Below are 18,672 nucleotides of genomic sequence, written 5' to 3'. Positions count from 1 at the left end.
GAAGCCACAGTGGGATGCCATCACTTGTAAAGACTCACCTGGCATCAACCTCATCCCATCCCTATATTTTTCATGCGAAGTTAACTCAGTGATATAGCTAGGACTGGGCATGCTTGAAACTCCAAGGTTTGGACCTCCTAGGTTTCAGACAAAAAGCTCTGCTAGTAGGTAATAGAAAAGGCCTTTCTGTGCCAGGGATGCAAGAAGTTCACTGGAAAGCCCTTGAAAAGCAGTTATACAATAATCGTTCTTTCCCTATCAGCCCTCCTCTTCCAGGAAACTCCATCCTTTTCAGTTTGTTGCCCCCTCTGCTTGGAACTACCTCCTGGGGTGCATCTACAATGTTGAACAGGGTTGTTGTAAGGATAATGTTGCTACAAAGCAAACCATGTATGCCACCTTCAGCTCACTGAGGAAAGGAAAGATATAAAGGGAACTGTCCAGGAGCACTAATGGACTGGATGAGGATAAACAAATGGAAACTTAATTCAGACAAGACAGAGGGGCCTCTGGTCAGATGAAAGGCAGATCAGGGAACAGGGATTCAGCCTGTGCTGGATGCGGTTATACTCCCCCTGAAGGATTCATGGTTTGGGAGTAGTGGATTCAGCTCCAAGGCCCAGGTGTCTATAGTGGCTCAGAGAGTTCTTTCACCATTAAAGCTAGTGCAGCAGCCGTGCCTGTTCCTGGGAATGTGTGATCGGGCCATATCTTGGTTACATCCCGTTCGGATTACTATAATGCTCTCTGTACTCACGGCTGTACTTTGAAAAGTGCTCAGAAACTTTCATTGGACCAAAGAACTGCAGTCAGATTGTTAACTGAGTCTGGATACAGGGATCACATAACTCTTTTGTTGCAACAGAATCCAGTCCTGGTTGTGACCTATAAAGTCCTCTATGGCTTGCCTCCAGGCTGTCATAAGGATTTCATCTCCTGCTAAGAGCCTACTCAGACCCTAAAAAACTTCAGGGGACGCTATTTTCTGAATCCCACCATCTTCTCGGGTTCATTTAGGGCAATTGCAGTTCTCAGGTTTTGGAATTCCCTCCCTAGGGAAGCCGTAATGGCTCCCTCTTTACTCTCCTTCTACCAGTAAGTATAAAGGTTTCTTTTCCTCGGTTCTTTTCTGTGAAATGTCGGAGACTATGTACACTTGAAAGAATGAACACTTTGGATTACGACAGCGAGAATCCTGCAGACAATATGGCCCTTCTTATGTATATGATGAGGCCAAGTGAACAAATATTCCTGGATTGGAGCAAGGTGAGAAGTGATCCAGGAGGGAGGAAAAGAGTTTAATTTTGAATTTTTTATTGGAATAAATAATTCATACATAATTTACTCACCAAACACCTCACAAAAGCACAAGGAAACCAAAGAAGAAAGGAAAAGCCACCCACCTGTCGTTTTGTTTCAAACGTGCAGTCTACAGCATCTCACACCCCAGTCAAACCATAGAAAGTATAAATACTTCCCTTTGCGTATAGAAAACTTTATAAATGGTAACTGTACAAATTTACAATCTGCAAGGAGAACCACCATGCCATTGTTTGTTTCCAGTTTCGGGTTGCACTCAAGTCAGTGGTTTTGTTTGTATCGCCCTTTCCCCACCAACGGTGACAATTCAGTATCAACCACCACAAAATAAGTATATTTATAATCCATATATAGTTATTTATAATTGTAATTTTTTAATGAATGGGAACATGGTCCAGCAGGATAGTTTGTTACACATATCCTGCTGCCCAAAACTTTTTAACTCAACGAAACTTCCACTCAAAAGTGGTTTTTTGCTGTCCCTTTGTTTTCCTTTTACTGCTTTCTAAAATGAATGCACTTTAATGCATGTGGATGGTCAATTGCCTTTCTGATAGTATAATATATCTTCCTTTTCTATATGTCTGATAGTATATACTTTAGTTCTTCCATTCTAAGACGCACATATAACATATTTTAAAATGGGGTGCGCCTTAGAACCGAGCAAATAAAGTTTTCTGTTGGTGATGCTGGAATGAATGTATGTCTTAGAACTGAAGACATACTGTATATAACTTTGTCTCTCACGCTCTCTCTCCCATGACTAACAAAACAGAAATATTGACATATGATAGCAAAATGCTTTGCAATTCCGTATTCAGAGACATACAGTCAAGGTGGCAGTGTTCCAGTTGTCTGCATTTTGTTATAACTGCCACCATCTCATGATAATGCCCAACGACATACAAGGAATTGAATTAATCTCAGAGCAGTCAAAGAAGGCAGTAGCCCAAATGTCTTGCTGGACCACTTCGATATTTCTGCTTTGTTAGTGATTCAAATATAGATCTGGATTAAGTCAGAGTGCAACTGGGGAAGGGGGGTGCTGGTGGTGGTTTAGGACCCTTCTTCCACTCACTAAACTTTTTATTTGTATTTATTCTACCCCCCCCCCCAGCATTTTTCTGAGCATGTGGGATGCAGAATACCCACCTCTAGATTAAAGGATCACTGAATCCTTCTGAGATCAAGAATACCTTTCCTGTAGTGATGATCAATACTTCAAAAAAACCACAACAACAAATGTATATATGTCCTTGTGCATCTACATAACATAATTTTTTAAAACACCTTTACAATGGCTTGAGTAAGTTGACCAAAGAACACTTCAGAAAGAAAGCATGAAAAACGAGAGAGAGCAGCCTATTGGCACTACACAGCTTCCACAAGAGTTCTGTGCACTTCGTGGAATGGATTTTGCTTACACCACTGCCCCGCTTGGGAATTGGACCACACTGATACGTCACAGCTCACTCTGCACATCCACACAGAACACAAAAGCAGCCATTTTAAACAACAAAAACAAGAACAAAACCCAAGCTGTACAGTATCTGAGATTTGGCATGTATTTCTACGTATCTATGCATACATACAGACGTGAGCCTATATTTACATGTATTTATGTACAGAAGGCAGAAAAGAGTGTAGTTTTATGGAGAATGAATCTGAATGAAGCTCCCTGTCGCTTGGCATCTTTGTACTTTAACTAACTAAACCAGTGGTTCTCAACCTGTGGGTCCTTAGGTGTTTTGGCCTACAACTCCCAGAAATCCCAGCCAGTTTTTATCAGCTGTTAAAACTTTTGGGAGTTGCAGGCCAGAACACCTGGGGACCCACAGGTTGAGAACCACTGAACTAAAAAAACAAACAAACAAAACAGCACAGTCAGACACCTTCCAGATACGTGAGACTACAACTCCCATAATACTCAGACACAGTGACCTGAACTTCATCAAACACATCTGGAGGCTGCTCAGTCAATCCATGTGTCTGCAAGGACCACACCAAAGTGGGCTACAGGGATCGTGATGGTAACGTTCTCATTTTCCCCAGGTGACTGTCTCCATACCACAGTGAATTTCTGAATGTCATAATGATCCCAATCCATACTTTGAACAGGTAATATCACAAACCAATTATTCCTGTTAGGCCTTCCAACCAGATGTGCCCCCTTGAATAATCTTACATGACAATAGTTCTTATTTTTTGGCCCACCAATCTTGGACCTCATCTCCCTGAATCCCTAGCTATTGGCCACATTGGCTTTCGATTCTGAGAGTTGGGAGTCTAAAGCATCTGAAGGGCAGTGGCAGTGAAACGTTGCTAGAAGCAGTTCAAGGTATGCACATGGTGTTCCACTTCCTTTTCTGGGACATCTAAGACTCTTCATTCCTAGGGAATTTTTAAAACGTTTGCTCCCTTAAGCTTTCTAAAATTTGCTTTGCTTGTATGATTTTTGTATCAATTGAGATATCCCTGTGCACACTGATCCTATCTTCTTATTTCTCTGTAGTCTGGTTTCATTTCATCTCTGTTGCTGCTCACCTACTGAATGGGATATTCAGATGACCGATGAGATAAAGCCCCCAACTTCTATCTATCAGGGATTATGGAAATGGTAGGATGTCAGGCTGTAGTCAAGAGTCAGTTCAGTTGAATACAATGAAGCTGAAAAAACTGGCCAAACATTGCCTGGCCGATCAAGAAACATCCCCCGCCCCCCAAAACTTGGGGAAAGTGTCCCAAGATCTGGAAGATTCACTCTCTAGACTGCCTGTGATCAAAACCACTGAATGCTCCCAAGAAAGAAAGAAAGAAAGAAAGAAAGAAAGAAAGAAAGAAAGAAAGAAAGAAAGAAGATACTTTTGTGTCTAAAGCAGGCATGCCACTCCAACAAGGCATCTGCCACTCCAACTGCTGCAGTGAACTGGCAGAGAAGAGAGGCAGGTTGACTTCCCTCTGCTACAAACTGACCAACCTTCCATCCAATTTTCCTGCTGTTACAAAAGTGACAACCTAGCAAGTAACTACAAAGTTTACACCCTCTCCACTGACTAAAACCAGGGTGGGAAACTTGGGCCAGGTTCAGTGGCTACTCTATAGATTCAGGTATAAGTCTAGAAATGCATTTTTGTGCACAGTTCTCACAATGCAGGACACATTGGCCAAGATCAACACTATCTGTGCCACACAGGGTCAGTAACTGCCAGCAGTTATTTTCCCACTGAAATCCATGGCTTAGTATAGCAAAGGTTTCTAAAATCCAGTTTCTCTAAATTACATTTATAAATATGGTGCTAGTTTCTTTGTAGCTCTTAATTTGCCCTGTTTTTATTTATCTCTCTTCTAAGAGAGAACAAGTGGTGTATAATAATAATAATAGTAATAATAATAATAAGGTAGAGGAAAGGAGAGGTACGTTGTTATTTTTCTTTTTAAAAAGTCTCCCATAGCCAAACTCTTTATTACCTCTGATTGCACACAGACACCAAGTTAATTCTAGAATCCTATAGTTGAAGGAGACCCCCCTCCAAAGCAATTCAGTCCAACTCTATTCTGCCAACCAGGAATACACAACCAAAGCAATCCGGACAAACCACCATCCAGCCTCTGCTTAAAAACCACCAGAGAAGGACACACCACTACACTTCACCTGTCAAAAAGCTCTTACTTGTCAGAATGTTCTTCCTAACGTTTAGCTGGAATCTCTTTCCCTGAAATTTGAATCCATTGCTCTGTGTTCTTACACAACTATAATAGAATCCTAGAGTTGGAGGAGACCCCCCCAAGGCCATCTAGTCCAACCCCATTCTGCCAGGAAGGAAGACGCAATCAAAGTACTCTAAAAGGATAGCCATTCAACCTCCACCAGACTCCCAGCTGAACTGTTCTTACCATCAGGAAGCTCTTCCTAATGTTTAGGTGGACTCTCTTTCCCTGTAGTTTGAATCCATTGCTTCGTGTCCTGGTCTCTGGCAGCAGAAAACAACACGACATCCTTTCAAATATTTAAAAGTGGCTATCACGTCCCCTCTGAATATTTTCTTCTATAGGCTAAATATCCCCAATTCTCTAAGCTGCTCCTCATAGGGGCTCATAGTTCCCAGACCATTGATAATGTAATAGTAATAATAATAATAGTAATAATAATAATACATTTCTTTGGTCTTCTTCTCCTTCCCATCAGGCAAGGATGTCATTTTAAGCAACTTGGCCATTTAAATTTGTCCAGGTATACGCTCGCTCTGTGCAATAATGTTTTTACTGACTGTCATGTTTAAATTTATTGTTTTTCTAATGTGGAATTTTTATTATAATCTGTATGTTATTGTCATTTTATACTTTGAATATTAATGACAAAATTGTGGCATTGAATGTTTGCTGTTTATATGTAAGTCCCTCTGGGGAGAGAGTGCAGTCTAGAAATAAAGTATATTATTATTATTATTATTATTATTATTATTATTATTATTATTATTATTATTATTTAAGCTAATTCTGAAGAATCAGGATATCTTAAAAATGAGGAGCCTTTAAGCAAACCCTTAAAGGGTCTTCAGAATTAGGTAACCCTAATTTTGCACTCACAACATTTTTAAAAAGCTCTTACCTAAAAAGTAAAACAAAATAAATTAAATCCTTCATCTATCCCCTGCATTTGGGGTGTCCAGTTTCCTTTTGCTTGTTGTGCATAGGAGCCATTTTGTGAATGAACAAAGCCAGATGCAAGGGCCTGAAATGGAGTGGGGGGGGGGGGGGGAGAGATCGAAAGCTTGCTTGGCAGATCTGTAAATAAACCCATGTCTCTATGGAGCTTGCTAATAAATCCAAGCTACCGGATGACCCCTGTCACTCCTGCGGATCTCCTATTAGATGGTATTGTGGTGATTTCCCTTGTATCCTCTGTTTCGAAGAGCGAGTTATTTTTAAACCGGATAAAAATCTACAGAAAAAAGCTGGGGTTGAAGTGGGTGGTGGGGACCTAAGCGATAAAGATCAGGGAAGGTGGGAAAAATTAAGATTTGTTATTAATAACAAAGACTTTCAAAAATAAGGCTGTGTGATGCAAATGACACCCTTGCCTGAAGGGAAGGAGAAGGCGATCAAGGAATTTATGGCGGATGTTGGCCGAATGGTCTCATTTAGTCTTATTCTCCTACTCCTATGTGTAAGACCGTCATTCTAAGATGTTAAAGTAAAACAATGGCATTGTACAGGCGGCTCACTTGGTTATAAGGTTAATAGGATTCTGCTCTCAGAAGACAGACTTCTGGGCCAAACCTTAGCAAGAACCCTTTAAGGGTAGAGAGATCAGGAAGGGGGGTGAGCGGAAGAAGCAAGACACCTCTGACTAACCTTCCTTAAAGCCTTTGCACTTTGCTGAAGCAACAGTTCCCTTTCAGCAGGCTGGCTGCCTGACTGCTCTGTCCAAGGTCCTGAAAGACTCTGCCTTGTTTCAGTTGGGACCCGGTGTAGCTGAAGTGATTTTGCCATACGTGTCATAGCCTGGTCTTACCACACGTGACTTTGTCCTGCTGTAACTCATCTGTTCTTACCACATGCGCCCTTGTCTTGTCTGCTGCCCTGCCTATAAAAAGTAGAATACATCACATACAATACTATACATTCCATAAATCTAACTTAACAAAGACCCAGCAAAAGGGTACAAGTAAAGGCACACAAATATACATGTAAACATTCTCTACAAATTTAAAGTAGACCATTGTGTTCATGGCAGCAGCCTTCTGATTTAGGGCATACACTGCTATCCACCTCGTGATGCTGGTCACTCTCCGAAACATACCGCTCTTCCAGAACTCAAGACACCATTGGGATCCATGCAAACTCCAAGCACTATTTGGTAATTAACCTTTTTATAGGGCAGAGAAGTGAGCGAAACAAGCTCCCTCCTGCTTCTTCCTTTTGCTTCCTGAATATCAAGTGCTCTTGAATCCACAGAGAACACTCCTGTCTGGCTCTCTGCAAACCTGCTCACCTTGGCAAAGTGTTTGAGGAGAAAGATCACCTAGTCATGTCCTTAAAAGTCTTCTAAATGTGATTTTTAAAAATGTGGTGGCTATGCCACATGGCTAGTCCATATCGTTTTGCTGCCTGAGGCCAAGGAGATGATGGCACACACCCACTCAAATGCACTTGTGGATGTTAATGTGGCTGGCAGCTGAATCTGACCTTCAACAATGGTGACAGGACAGCGCTCTTCACTGCATAATGAAAGGCAAACAGGGCAACTTAGGCACAGTTTAGAAAAGTTGCATCAGAGACAAGATGGTTGCAGTCTTGCCATATCCAAATATGGTCCAAATATGGTCTCTGCACTAAGAAAAATGGAAAATTTGAGAAGGATTGAAGTGGGCAATAAAACTGTCTTGAAAGAGGTTTATCTGCCAGCAGACATGGGTTAAAAACCTACTTCTGTCACTCTGTCTGTATTCCTTCCTTCCAGTCTCCTTTCCACTGCAATGAAGATCAAAAGAGTCATTGATTTGGATAGTTTTCAATTGCAACCCAAGTTTCTAGTCTCAACACTGACGGATGAGTTTAATATAGGCATTCAAAACTGTCCTCAGAAAAGACCCATGACAGCAGCTTTCAGTCCACACTGCCTTGATGCTTAGAACTATGCCAAATACACTATCGCAGCTTATCGTAGTTACTAGTAATGATCTGGCCCACTTAAGAAATGTAAGTGTGTGTATGTGTGTTTGAGAGAGAGTGACAGAACTGAATAGTACTTTGTGCTTTCTTCTAGAACATGCTGTACTTTGATCAATTCCAACCACTACTGAGCATGTCTAGGTTAATTGCTACCCACAACGCCACCTTGGTAGACACCCCCCCCCCCACCTTAAAGAAACGAAAAGAGCAGTGGGGACTGTAATTTCTTTGCTTCTTGACAATATCTGTTCCTTGTTTTTAACCTAGTCCCTGGTCTATCTCATGAACATCTGGTTAAAGTTGGGACAGGGCCCTGTTAGTCTGCCCTCCTTCATCAACATTCCCCCCCAGCCGCCGACTAATGTACCTGCCAAGCAAGAGGGTATTCTACTGTGAAAATGCTCCCTTGTCCTGCCCTGTTGGCAGGGGACACACTGTCCAACCCTTTTAGCAATTGCTCATTCATGCTTTGCAGAGGGTCAAGTTGTTTGTCTCCCCATGCTGCTAGCAGAGATGGAGTGCCCTGCTCCTCAGGAGCATCACTTGTCCATGGCTGAAATACTCTGATGGAGGAAAGGCAGCCATGCCCTTGTTCTCAGCCAGACCTGCTTACTTGGATTCTTTGTCCTGAAGCCAAATCGAGTTGCAGCTACCAACCCCCATTCTCTCAGGTCACGCTTAGGTTTTGATTTCATTATAAGAGAAAAAAAAATGGCACCTCTCTAATGAATGAGTGTTGCCATAACTGTTAGAACAACCCAGCTATGATGAGAGGATGGAAATGGAGAACAAAGTTATGAAGCACTTATCCTGCCCTCGCAAAAAGGGAGAATCCTTCTTTAGTTTGAAAAAAAGATGGACATTTGGGTTCAACCCAAACAAGTGAAATGAGTGACATTCCACAGTTACAAAGAGTCTACTGAGGGGCTGGCAAAGGTGCCTAGAGAGCCAGAGGCGGCCCCCAAAGCCTACTTTTGCCATCCCAAGGCTTCCCTGAGCCCCTGTAATACCCCCTCATGCTGCAAAAACATTTTAAAAACAGCTTTAAAATGCTTTCTCTGCTACTGGAGGCCTGGGGGAACAGTGATTTCATGAGAACATAGGGCACAGGATGCCCCCAACTCATAAAACAAGCGCAGAAATGGCCTTTGGGCCATGCCCTTTTGGTAATTTTTCCACTATGTCTGGGCTTGGGCAGCCTGCAAGATACGTGTGTGAAAATTGTGGGCCACAGGCTGCCAAAGTGGCCCACTTCCCAAACTTGTTGTTTCCACAACCAAAGGAATCATACATCTCAGACGGATTATGAAGGCAATTTGTATTTGCCCATTTCCTAACCCATTTCCTTTCAAAATACATAACATTTCAGTTGGACCTGCCAGATTCCTTGCTGTGAGGGCTGGAATGAAAAAATGTCAGCAGACCTCACCTCTCCTATCAGAACCTGGACTGGTCATGGAAGAGCTCTGATGTACATGAAGGTTTTGCCATCCTTGCCCTGTGTAACCAAGGCCTGGGAATCAGCAAAATATTGGTGACACATCGCACAGATCTGACCCAAGAGGAGAAGCACGGAATGAGGAGCATAGCTTTGGAGAGACAACACAAAGACATGGAAACCTGGGAGAGAACCAAGACTTGGACTCAACAGTGATAGAGTCTACAAGTGAGGGTTAAAGCACTAGAGTCAAGCAGGGAAGGATTTCTCCATTTTCTCAGGGAAAGGCTCACCATTAGCCATAGAAGCTACTTACACCCCTCTGCCCCCCCCCCCCCCAACTGTTTCATTTCAGTTTTCTTGCTCCATGTGGCTCCAGAAGCAATTCTGCGCTTGTTGCAGTGTCCCCATATTGTGGAGAAAACACAGTGACTGCCACACAGATATTGGACCAGATTATTAGGAGAAAGAAAACTGGAAAGTAGCTTTCTTTGGGCGTGGGATTCAGAGAACAATATCAAAGGCACTGAAATGCCATGGTTGGACTAGGACAGTCAAGACCCAGACTTTAACTCCCACTTGGCCATGAGACAGATGTGGTGAATTTGGGCCTAGCAACAGCAGTCTGGCCCACCTAAGCGGCTGGCTACAAGGGTTGGAAGAAGAAGAGCCATGTACGTTATGAGAGCGTTAACAGAGGAAATCCAGGGTGCAACTATAGCATCTAAATAAATAAATAATAAATAAATAAATACAAAGAAATTCTGCCACAGTTCTAAAATGGAATGTTGAAACCCTATTGGTTTCCTTTCTACAATGAGGCCCCCGGGGGGGCATAAGATGAAGAATATAGCCCTCTTATCCCATTTGTAAGCAAGGCATTGTCAAATGCCGTAACACGTGTAACTTCAAACAACAACCTGTTTGAAATCGCAGGCAGGGGTACAGCAAGTTATGTTCCTGCCTGAAACAAATAACTATGTACAGAAGGCAACCTTACAACAACTATAGCATCAGGGCAGCATCTACCTCCTCCATCAGAAGAAATAGGCTGGCCTGATGTCTGAAAGTTCAGCTATAGCACAAACACATGGTTGGAAGGGAGTCCCAGACAGCTGAGAGGAGAGATGCAAAGGCCCAGATAAAAAGCTTGGGGAAAAATAGGACAAACATACCCCACCCACCACCACTCCAATGGGGGTAGAAGTTTTTTCTCCTATCCTTTCCCCCACTATTTCTGGGACCCTACATCTTGCTAGCCAGCAACTGGATCTGAAGCAGGGGTAGAGAAGGAGGCTTCCACAAGCTCACCTGGCACGCAGGCTGTGTTGTCCACGCCATGTCCAATTCGTAAAGCCCTGCCATCTAGCAGAGCACTGATGGATGCATGCGTGCCTGATCAAATATCTAAGCAGACAGAAGCAGCTCCTGGTTAGAAGGAGACTATGGAAATGCTAACGATAGGAGCGACAGGTTGCACAATTCCCCACTAGTCCACAAAAGTAACATTTCCAAGCACTGACACACTCCTGCATGAGACACTGAATATGCCACGTACAATCAAGAAGGAAGCAGCAACAGAGAGAGCAAGGAAGGCTGGAAAAGCAACCAGTTCCACACACCAAAGAAACAAGCACAACTGCAAATACTGGGCTGATAATCACGAAGGGCAGGGCAGGGGCGAAGGCTGCAGGGTTTTGTTAAGGTTGTTGGGCTGAAACTCCCATTAGTCTCAGCCAGCACAGTGGAGTGTGACTAGGCATGGGAGTTGCAGCCCAAGCTTGCAGAGGTGACTTTAGGACTGCATCTCCCAGAATTCCCCCTAGTTTACACAGCAACTGGCTGTGTTAGCTGGAGGATTCTGAGAGTTGCAGTCCCAAAAGTCACCAAACCAAACTCTGGTTGTGGTCCAACAACATCTGGAGGGTCACAAATTTGTCAACCTCATTTGAGTTCTCAGGTGTTCAAATGAGGAATTTGCTACCAGGGGACCCCCACCCGCTGTAAGGACAAACAGATGCAAAAGAGTGCAGGGTTACTGCATCTTTAGTAGCTGAATGACCAATAGTTCAGGAATCCTGCTCTCTTTTGCAGTAGCTCTTGTAGGCATTTAACTAGGGAGAAAAGGGTTCAGAAGCATTTATCTCCAAATGAATACAATAAGATAACACAACAAATAAACTCAATTTGAATAAAATCCACATCAGCTGGGAAAGGCGCTGCTCATAGCTTCACAGAAATGGTGACCCTCCAATGAAACTCTTGATGAAAGAGCAACCAGCGGGAGGGACTCAAAGACCAGATGGTGTCCCACGTTTCCAATGTTGTTAGCAGAAGGCAGCGCAGAAGAGCGTTCTTGTAGGACTTCATTCAAAAACTGCTTCAAATGTTGTCCCACCTGCTCTTCGTCTGCACCCTGAGACAGAGTGCAACTCTTGCTATTGGGGCGTTGGGTCCATTCTGGAGGAAAAAAAACCACGAGTCTGTTGCTCTTTTGTTCTGGGACTTGCCCAGGTTGCCATACCTTCCATGGATTGAGGAAGAGGAGGAGGAGGAGGAGGAGGAGGAGGTGGTGGTGGTGGTGGTGGTGGTGGTGGTGGTGGTGGTGAAGTGAGGAAGGAAGGCATAAAAAGGCACCATCCCTCTGAGCCATCTGTCACAGCCTGGAAGAAAACACAGAAGGAAGTATTGAAAAATGAATGCAAATATGACAGGGATTTTTCAAGCTGACAGTTATTCATCTTCTGCCTCTTCCATCATCTTTGTCAAGGCCTTAGCAATACAGTGTCCTCCAGACATTTTGAACAATAACCTCCATATTGACTGGCTAGGGTTAACGTGAGTTTTAGTAACAATGTTCGGCTCCAGATATCATGAATTGTGACTGGTAGTTTGTTCTCAAGAAGGAGTTGAGAGGATTCAGTGGTGGGGCCTGATCTCTGGAATTCTTTCTGAATTCCACTGGAGATTAGGCAAACACAGACGAAAATCCTGTTAGTGACCTACGTGCACATTGCTTGGAGTTACACATGCCTATGTCTGGCTGTGGATGTTGCACAAGAAGCTATTCATTAGTTCCTTACTCAATGTCACCTTCTCATCCCAGGAAGCTTTCAAGTTCCCTGGATTCTGCCATGGCCATTTGGGGAGTTAGCAAGGATGTTAGGCAGCATGAGTTTTACCACGAGGAGAATTAAAATGAGATCTCTCTTCTTGACTCAGTGGAGATTTGCAGAGCGACCTCATTTCTCCCCCCCCCCCCCTCAAGCTATGGAACAGCAGCCAGGCACTGTCCAGTTATCTCCCCACCAGCTTCCCCGCAACTTATAGTGGTTGCAACTATATGGCTGCAAGAGCAACCATAGCGTTTAGGCATTATGCTCTGCATGGTGCGATGGAGAATCTTCTCCAATGTCCTTCTTCCCATAGTAAGGAAATACTATGTTGCTTGCTACTAACTGTGGCTCTTTGAATGGTCCTCTGTAAAATTCCACACAAGGTTCACTTGCATAGTGCATCCTTGGAAGCATCTAGAATGCATTCCTTCCACATTTGGGTTTTTGACTTTTGGGGATTTGATTATCCAAAGATGTAATTGAAAATGTTATCTCGAGGAATCTAGTTCCCCAGGTGTCTCAACTTCCTTCAGCTGTGCTGGAGGATCTTGAAATTTCTAAAAGAAAAAAATCACCCCTCTTGGTTCTGCAATACAAGTAAGCAACCTGCTTCTTTTCATGGTCTCTATCACTCAGTCAAATGGGAGCTATGTATCAAAGAGTAAGTAGGCAGTGTCCAATACCAAAGATTTGCCGGTCCAGAGGCTGTATATACCCTGCAACTGTTATCTTGTCTGTAATGCTTAATAAAGCATTGACAGTTGAGTCCTGATTTGTCCTCTGAGGAGGTTTGGGTCATTAAGTGCACCCGCTACAGTTCCATGGCCAAATAAAGCCATGAGGAGATAAGCCAATGAAGCCATCTGAACTTGCATATTCTGAGCTGCAAGGGCCACACCCTGTAGGGCCCCGCTAAAGGGAATGCATGGCTACCATGAGGGGGTTACTACCCAAATACAGCTCTAGAAGCTTGTAAAAACCCCTGGATAGGCACAGTATCTGAGCCACAGAGACCATGAAGAAGAAGTGACAGTTTTTTCCCATTCTGATCCTCTCTGAAAATCCATTGACTCCTCACTCCTAATTTTAAAACAGAAGAGATTTCTGATGGGTCAGAGGGTCTCTGGTCCTAATAATAGGGAACCTATCCAATCTTTCAACTGGAAAAGGAACCCAAGGCAAAGAAAAGCACATCCATTAGAGTTCTTTGGTCCTCTGAAACAATCAGCTCTACCCTCCCAATGTTGATGGGAGCAGAAAAAGCTGTTCACAGGGACAATTGGGAGGAAACTGTAATTTTTAACAAGTGCTACTCCTGCTTGAAGGCCACTTCCTTCCTCTCCCTTTTGAAAATCTTTACTGGCAAAACACAGCAAGGAATAGAAAGTTTTCACTCCAGCTGTGAGAAGACAGTTGGCCTAGCAACAGGAGGGTGGCAATTTGGGGGACAGCCTCAAATGTATACCCTAGGGACATATATAAACAGTCAGAGCAGGAAAATGAACTGAAGGCAGGCTTTGGCCACCCTGGTTAGTATTTTTAAAAGCTGATATTTTATTGTTGCTTGGCTGCTGATAAACACTGAGCCCTTGACCTAAATACATGCACATGCCAAGACTCGAGGCTTAATTGGAGCCAAATCTCTGCCTTGGGAACTGGTTTGGAGTGCCTGGCTCAGCAGTGGATAATGTGAATGTTTAAAGGAAATAGTGAGCAGGGCCGGATAGAGTATATTTCCATCTGTTGTGGCATTTCATTTGTGGGATGCTCTCTCAGCCATGTTTGCACCCATGCAGCTATTGTTTTAAGGGCCAGGAGAAAATTGTTGCATTCTTGTAGCCAGGGACTCTAAATTTCCATATGCCATATCCACCCTTTTAATGAATCTGGAATCACATTTGGTTTTAAGAAGTGTCATTTGTGGCCTAAACAAGATTGTGAGGAAGCAAATAGGGCATAAATAGAGAATTGCACAAAAACAGAGATTCAAATACCCCTATCTCCTGGTGGTGCATTTTTTCTGGCAATGGTGGGCTGGGAGGATGAGGGTCACATAAATGGTTCCCAAAAGAAAAAGATGAACCATAATCACCACTATTCCTACTCTTATTCCAAGCTTTTGCAAGGATTTGTTGAAACATGTTGCTAAGTCCCAAAGTTTTGGCTCAGAGTCTTCTGTGACTGTTCTGTTACCCAAGGATCCCCAAGGCCCTCTATCTCTGTCATGCTGCAGATCAGAAAGCCCATCCCAGTTTAGTTTTATGGGTTCGTGGTACAAGTGCAACTGTTTGTGAGCCCTGGTCAACCCAGACAATTGCTGGCAAAGCCCAACATAGGAAAAGGTCCCCGCCTTACTCTGCTGACTTCCAGAAGTGGCCAGGGTGGGAAAGGCGACGGTTCCGCTTTGGCAGTTTCTCCAGCATCTCCATGAGCTTTAAGAAGGTTGGTCGTTCATCCTGTTCATAGGCCCAGCAAAAGAGCAGAATGTCCTGCAAGGCAACAGAAAGAAAGGAATGTAAGGAGAAAAAACAACTCACACCATTCACAAACTTTCAAGCTATATCTATGTTGCTCCTACAGAAAGCTTGGAGATGCTAGTTTTCCTCAGTTGGGGCTGTCATTTCTTGGTTCCTGCTTTACATTGATCCACATGGTCCTATGGCACATTGTATCAGAATGCAGCGGGAGATGGGAACAAGCTTTATCTCTCCCTATTTATTTCCTTTGTGTCTCCCCTCCCTCTGTTGTTAAACAGAGACTGTACAGATCTTGGGGCAGTGATCTCTCTTTTACTTTTGATACGTCCTACAGCACTATTTATCAAAGAGGTACAGAGGAGCCCAAGGCTTTATAAGAGAGATATTTTACAAATAAAATTTCACAGGAGAGCAAGGAGTTGAACTCAAACATCACCAGCTAGTTTCAACACTAACCACCATGCTACATCTCAGAACTATCACTGAGGATCTGTGATGACCAATGTTTGATGCCTTTCTCAAACTCCCCCATGTTCCAAAAGTGGCCTACCGAGATCTCCTTCCCCATGCCAATCTGGCTGAGGTTTGGCTTCATCCCTCGACCGATTTGCCAAATGATTGCCTCAGCTGGTTGGGTCTTGAAGGGCCATTCCCGAGCATGCAGCTCATACCAGATGGTGCTGTTGAGACAAAGCAGAGCAAGGAATCAATATACCTGCGAGTCTCCATCAGCTCCTTGTTCACCACCACCATCAACACATTACATACGGCATATTTTCTGTTACTTAAATGCAACTTCTAAAAGAACCTCCATGGAGCATTATCTGTCCCTTTATTACATGTATTCATTTTGCATTCATTTGTCACCTATTAATTTAATTCTTTGGGAGACGTGCAACATTTCAGTCAATTAAAACAAAAGCACAAATCATATCGAACATTTAATCTGATCAACTGCATCAACACAAAAAGTTATACTAGAAAGGCTATAGTGATCCCATGGCAGTCAAACTGAAGCCATTAAATTTTGTCAAAATAATTATCAAGCACTATCTTTGGTGTAAAACTTAGGTATATACTGTAATATTATAAACATTTAAAGCTGTTGAGAGGCCTGAATGTCATTGTATACATTGGCTGGGCTGCTCTATTCAACAACCATGGGGCTATTTGTGGAAGATAGCTCTTTAGGTCAAGCGTGGGGACCTTCTTTCAGCCCAAGAACCAAATTAAATTTCAAAGACATTCTTATGGACCACGTCCCATATCTCCATCTTGTGTTTAAACCTATTGGTGTTGGGAAAATTGCTGAGCAGAGGCATTTCAGAAGGGAAAAATCCTGTACTAAAACTAAGGGACCATTCAGCAATTATGTCATGGGGAAAAGTGTGTGGATACCCATGGAGGATTAAAGGGCTGGATCAAGACCACTCTGTGAAGGTCTTTATGAGTCAAAAATAATATCTTCAGTTAGGTTCAGTACAAAGCCCACTGTGGGTCACAAACAAGTGTGTGGGGTGAGGGGGTGCATGCACAAGCACTGCATTCTTTTGGTTTGCTAATGCATTGGCCAATCCTGATGAAGACTGTTCCTTTTTCTTTTTGTTTATCCCTTCTGCTCATAGAATTCAGTGAAATGTGACTGGAGGGAAGGCAATACATTATCTGTTCAAAGCAACAACCACTGTCCAGTGCAAAAGAGTCACACTCAGTAAACAGATGACAGCCACACATAGATCTTCCAATCCAGTCAAGACATCTCAAATACACACTATACCCCAAAAGAAACTGCCTTTCAGGCATAAATTTAGCTTTAAACAATCAGCTAGCAAACTTCAGGCTCATGCCCAAGGCTGGGAAAGTTGCACCCAAATTTATCAAAAGCTGAGGAAAAGGTTGCTTTCCCAGCAAAGTATCTGGCCTTTCAATTTACCTTCCATGGGACACTCTGCCAACTTCCCTGCCACCCTTAGGTTTTCTTTTCCTTTCCTTTCAGTCTTCAGCCCAGTGATTCCTTTTGTTCTCAAGGTTCAAGGCAAACTCAATGTGCTGGATGATCCCAATTGAAGTGTAAAATATGAGAAAGAGCCCAAAATAAAAAAAATGTGTCTATTCCTAATGCTAGAAGGTGCTGAGAATCTGCTATTCAAGATCCCAAACACTCCCCCACACCTAGAACAAGGGAATGGCTGTTCCAGCTGTGGGAGTCTGCAATCTTGCCCATGCTTTCCATTTCGGAGGGAAGGTGCTTAGAATGGCATTCCACACTGAAAGAGGAGGAAAGCCAGCCCATGTCCCACCAGCTGAAGGCATCTATACACGGTAGAGAATTAGAAAATTCCTGCAGAAGAAAGCACTTTATGTGCAACCCATGTGTTAGTTGATAATATGGGATGATTGTGTGGAGGGCTTTTCTTGCAGCACACAATAACATTGCCGTAACTGTGCAGCTGCTCCTGCAGCTGTGTAATGCTTTGTATAACTGCAGATGAAGATTTTCTCTCTCTTCATGGTGGGCAGCCACCTCTTCCTCTCCCCACTTCCTTAACAGCTCCCACTTCTCCCTCCCTTACCATCTAATCTCAAACTGAGGCTCCAATAAAGAGAGTAGCTTAGTACGGTGTTCTCTGACCTTATGATTGCTCAATCTTTGGGACAGTAACACCCATCTGCCCTGGCAATTGGTCATGCTGGCTGGGACTGATGAGAAATGAAGTCCAAATGTCTAGGTAGCACCACCTTAGGTAACACTGCTTAGGTTCCTCAGGTCTAGCTTACACAAATCATTGCAGTAGGACAGTATTAATATCATTTCTCATACTTCAGGGGTGTGTGCTAATGTGTGTGTATGCATGAAAGAAAGGGAACGGTTTCCCTACATATTGCCTAGTTCTTGACAAATGGACCTAGGAATAGCCCAATGTTTAGTAAGATTACATTACACTGTGTTATAATACTATCACTACTACTACTACTAGGCATTGGAACAACATTGTGTCACATGCCCCTGGACAACTTCAAGTGCTACATCTATTTGTAGATCTCAGAATTTTCTGGTTATAAAACCCTTTACAATTTGAGTTCAGGTTATCTGTAGGACTATATTAACCCATAAGAGCCCCCCTAGGGGTTTGAGATGCTGAGAAAAGGCTGGATAAAGTCCAGGGGGCAGAGAGAGAGAAAAAAGAGGCTACAGGATTATTGCAGTTTGACACCACTTTAACTGTCATGGCTCAATGCTATGGAGTCATGGAGTTAAAATTTGCCAAGGTTTTTAGCCTTCTCTGCCCAAGAGTGCACTGTCTCACCAAGCTGCATAACCCAGGATCCCATAGCAATGAGTCTTTCAAGTTAAGATGGTGTTCAACTGGATTCATTCTATAGAATAAATGCACTCATTGTAAGGCTTTTATAGATATGAGAGCTGAAAGGCCACACATTCTTCCCATCATGTGAATTTACCCATATTATTAAGAAACATGAGCAATGGTATCTAAGTTCATTATGCAACTACTGTGGAAGTGGTCACCATATAAAGTATGAAAAATAAAAGCCAAAGCAGCCATTTAAAACTTTTAAAAGAAGCTCTTTAAAAAAAGATTGGTTTTTTTTTTCAATAAAAAGTTTCAAATTAAAATAAGTTAGC

General features: G+C 43.0%; 1 protein-coding gene across 4 annotated transcripts in view; it reads right to left on the bottom strand.

Annotated features, from left to right (window-relative positions):
• Positions 1-1,297: 1,297 nt before the first annotated feature.
• ksr2 (kinase suppressor of ras 2) overlaps positions 1,298-18,672 on the bottom strand; it is a 148,358-nt gene continuing 130,983 nt past the window's right edge. For 2 of the 4 annotated variants that reach the window (XM_062958724.1, XM_062958726.1), the window contains 3 exons: positions 15,577-15,706; positions 14,905-15,038; positions 1,298-12,096 (listed from right to left, as the gene is read on the bottom strand). In XM_062958724.1, coding sequence (XP_062814794.1) covers positions 12,090-12,096; positions 14,905-15,038; positions 15,577-15,706 — 271 coding nt within the window. In that variant the 3' untranslated portion in view covers positions 1,298-12,089. Of the gene's footprint in view, positions 12,097-14,900; positions 15,039-15,576; positions 15,707-18,672 lie in introns of those variants that run through there. The other 2 variants (XM_062958725.1, XM_062958727.1) reach the window with 1 other exon arrangement.

Source organism: Anolis carolinensis, chromosome X (assembly GCF_035594765.1).
Source record: "Anolis carolinensis isolate JA03-04 chromosome X, rAnoCar3.1.pri, whole genome shotgun sequence".
Taxonomy (NCBI): domain Eukaryota; kingdom Metazoa; phylum Chordata; class Lepidosauria; order Squamata; family Dactyloidae; genus Anolis; species Anolis carolinensis.
The sequence above is the reverse complement of the archived record's forward strand: the minus strand, read 5'-3'. Positions and strand labels throughout refer to the sequence as shown.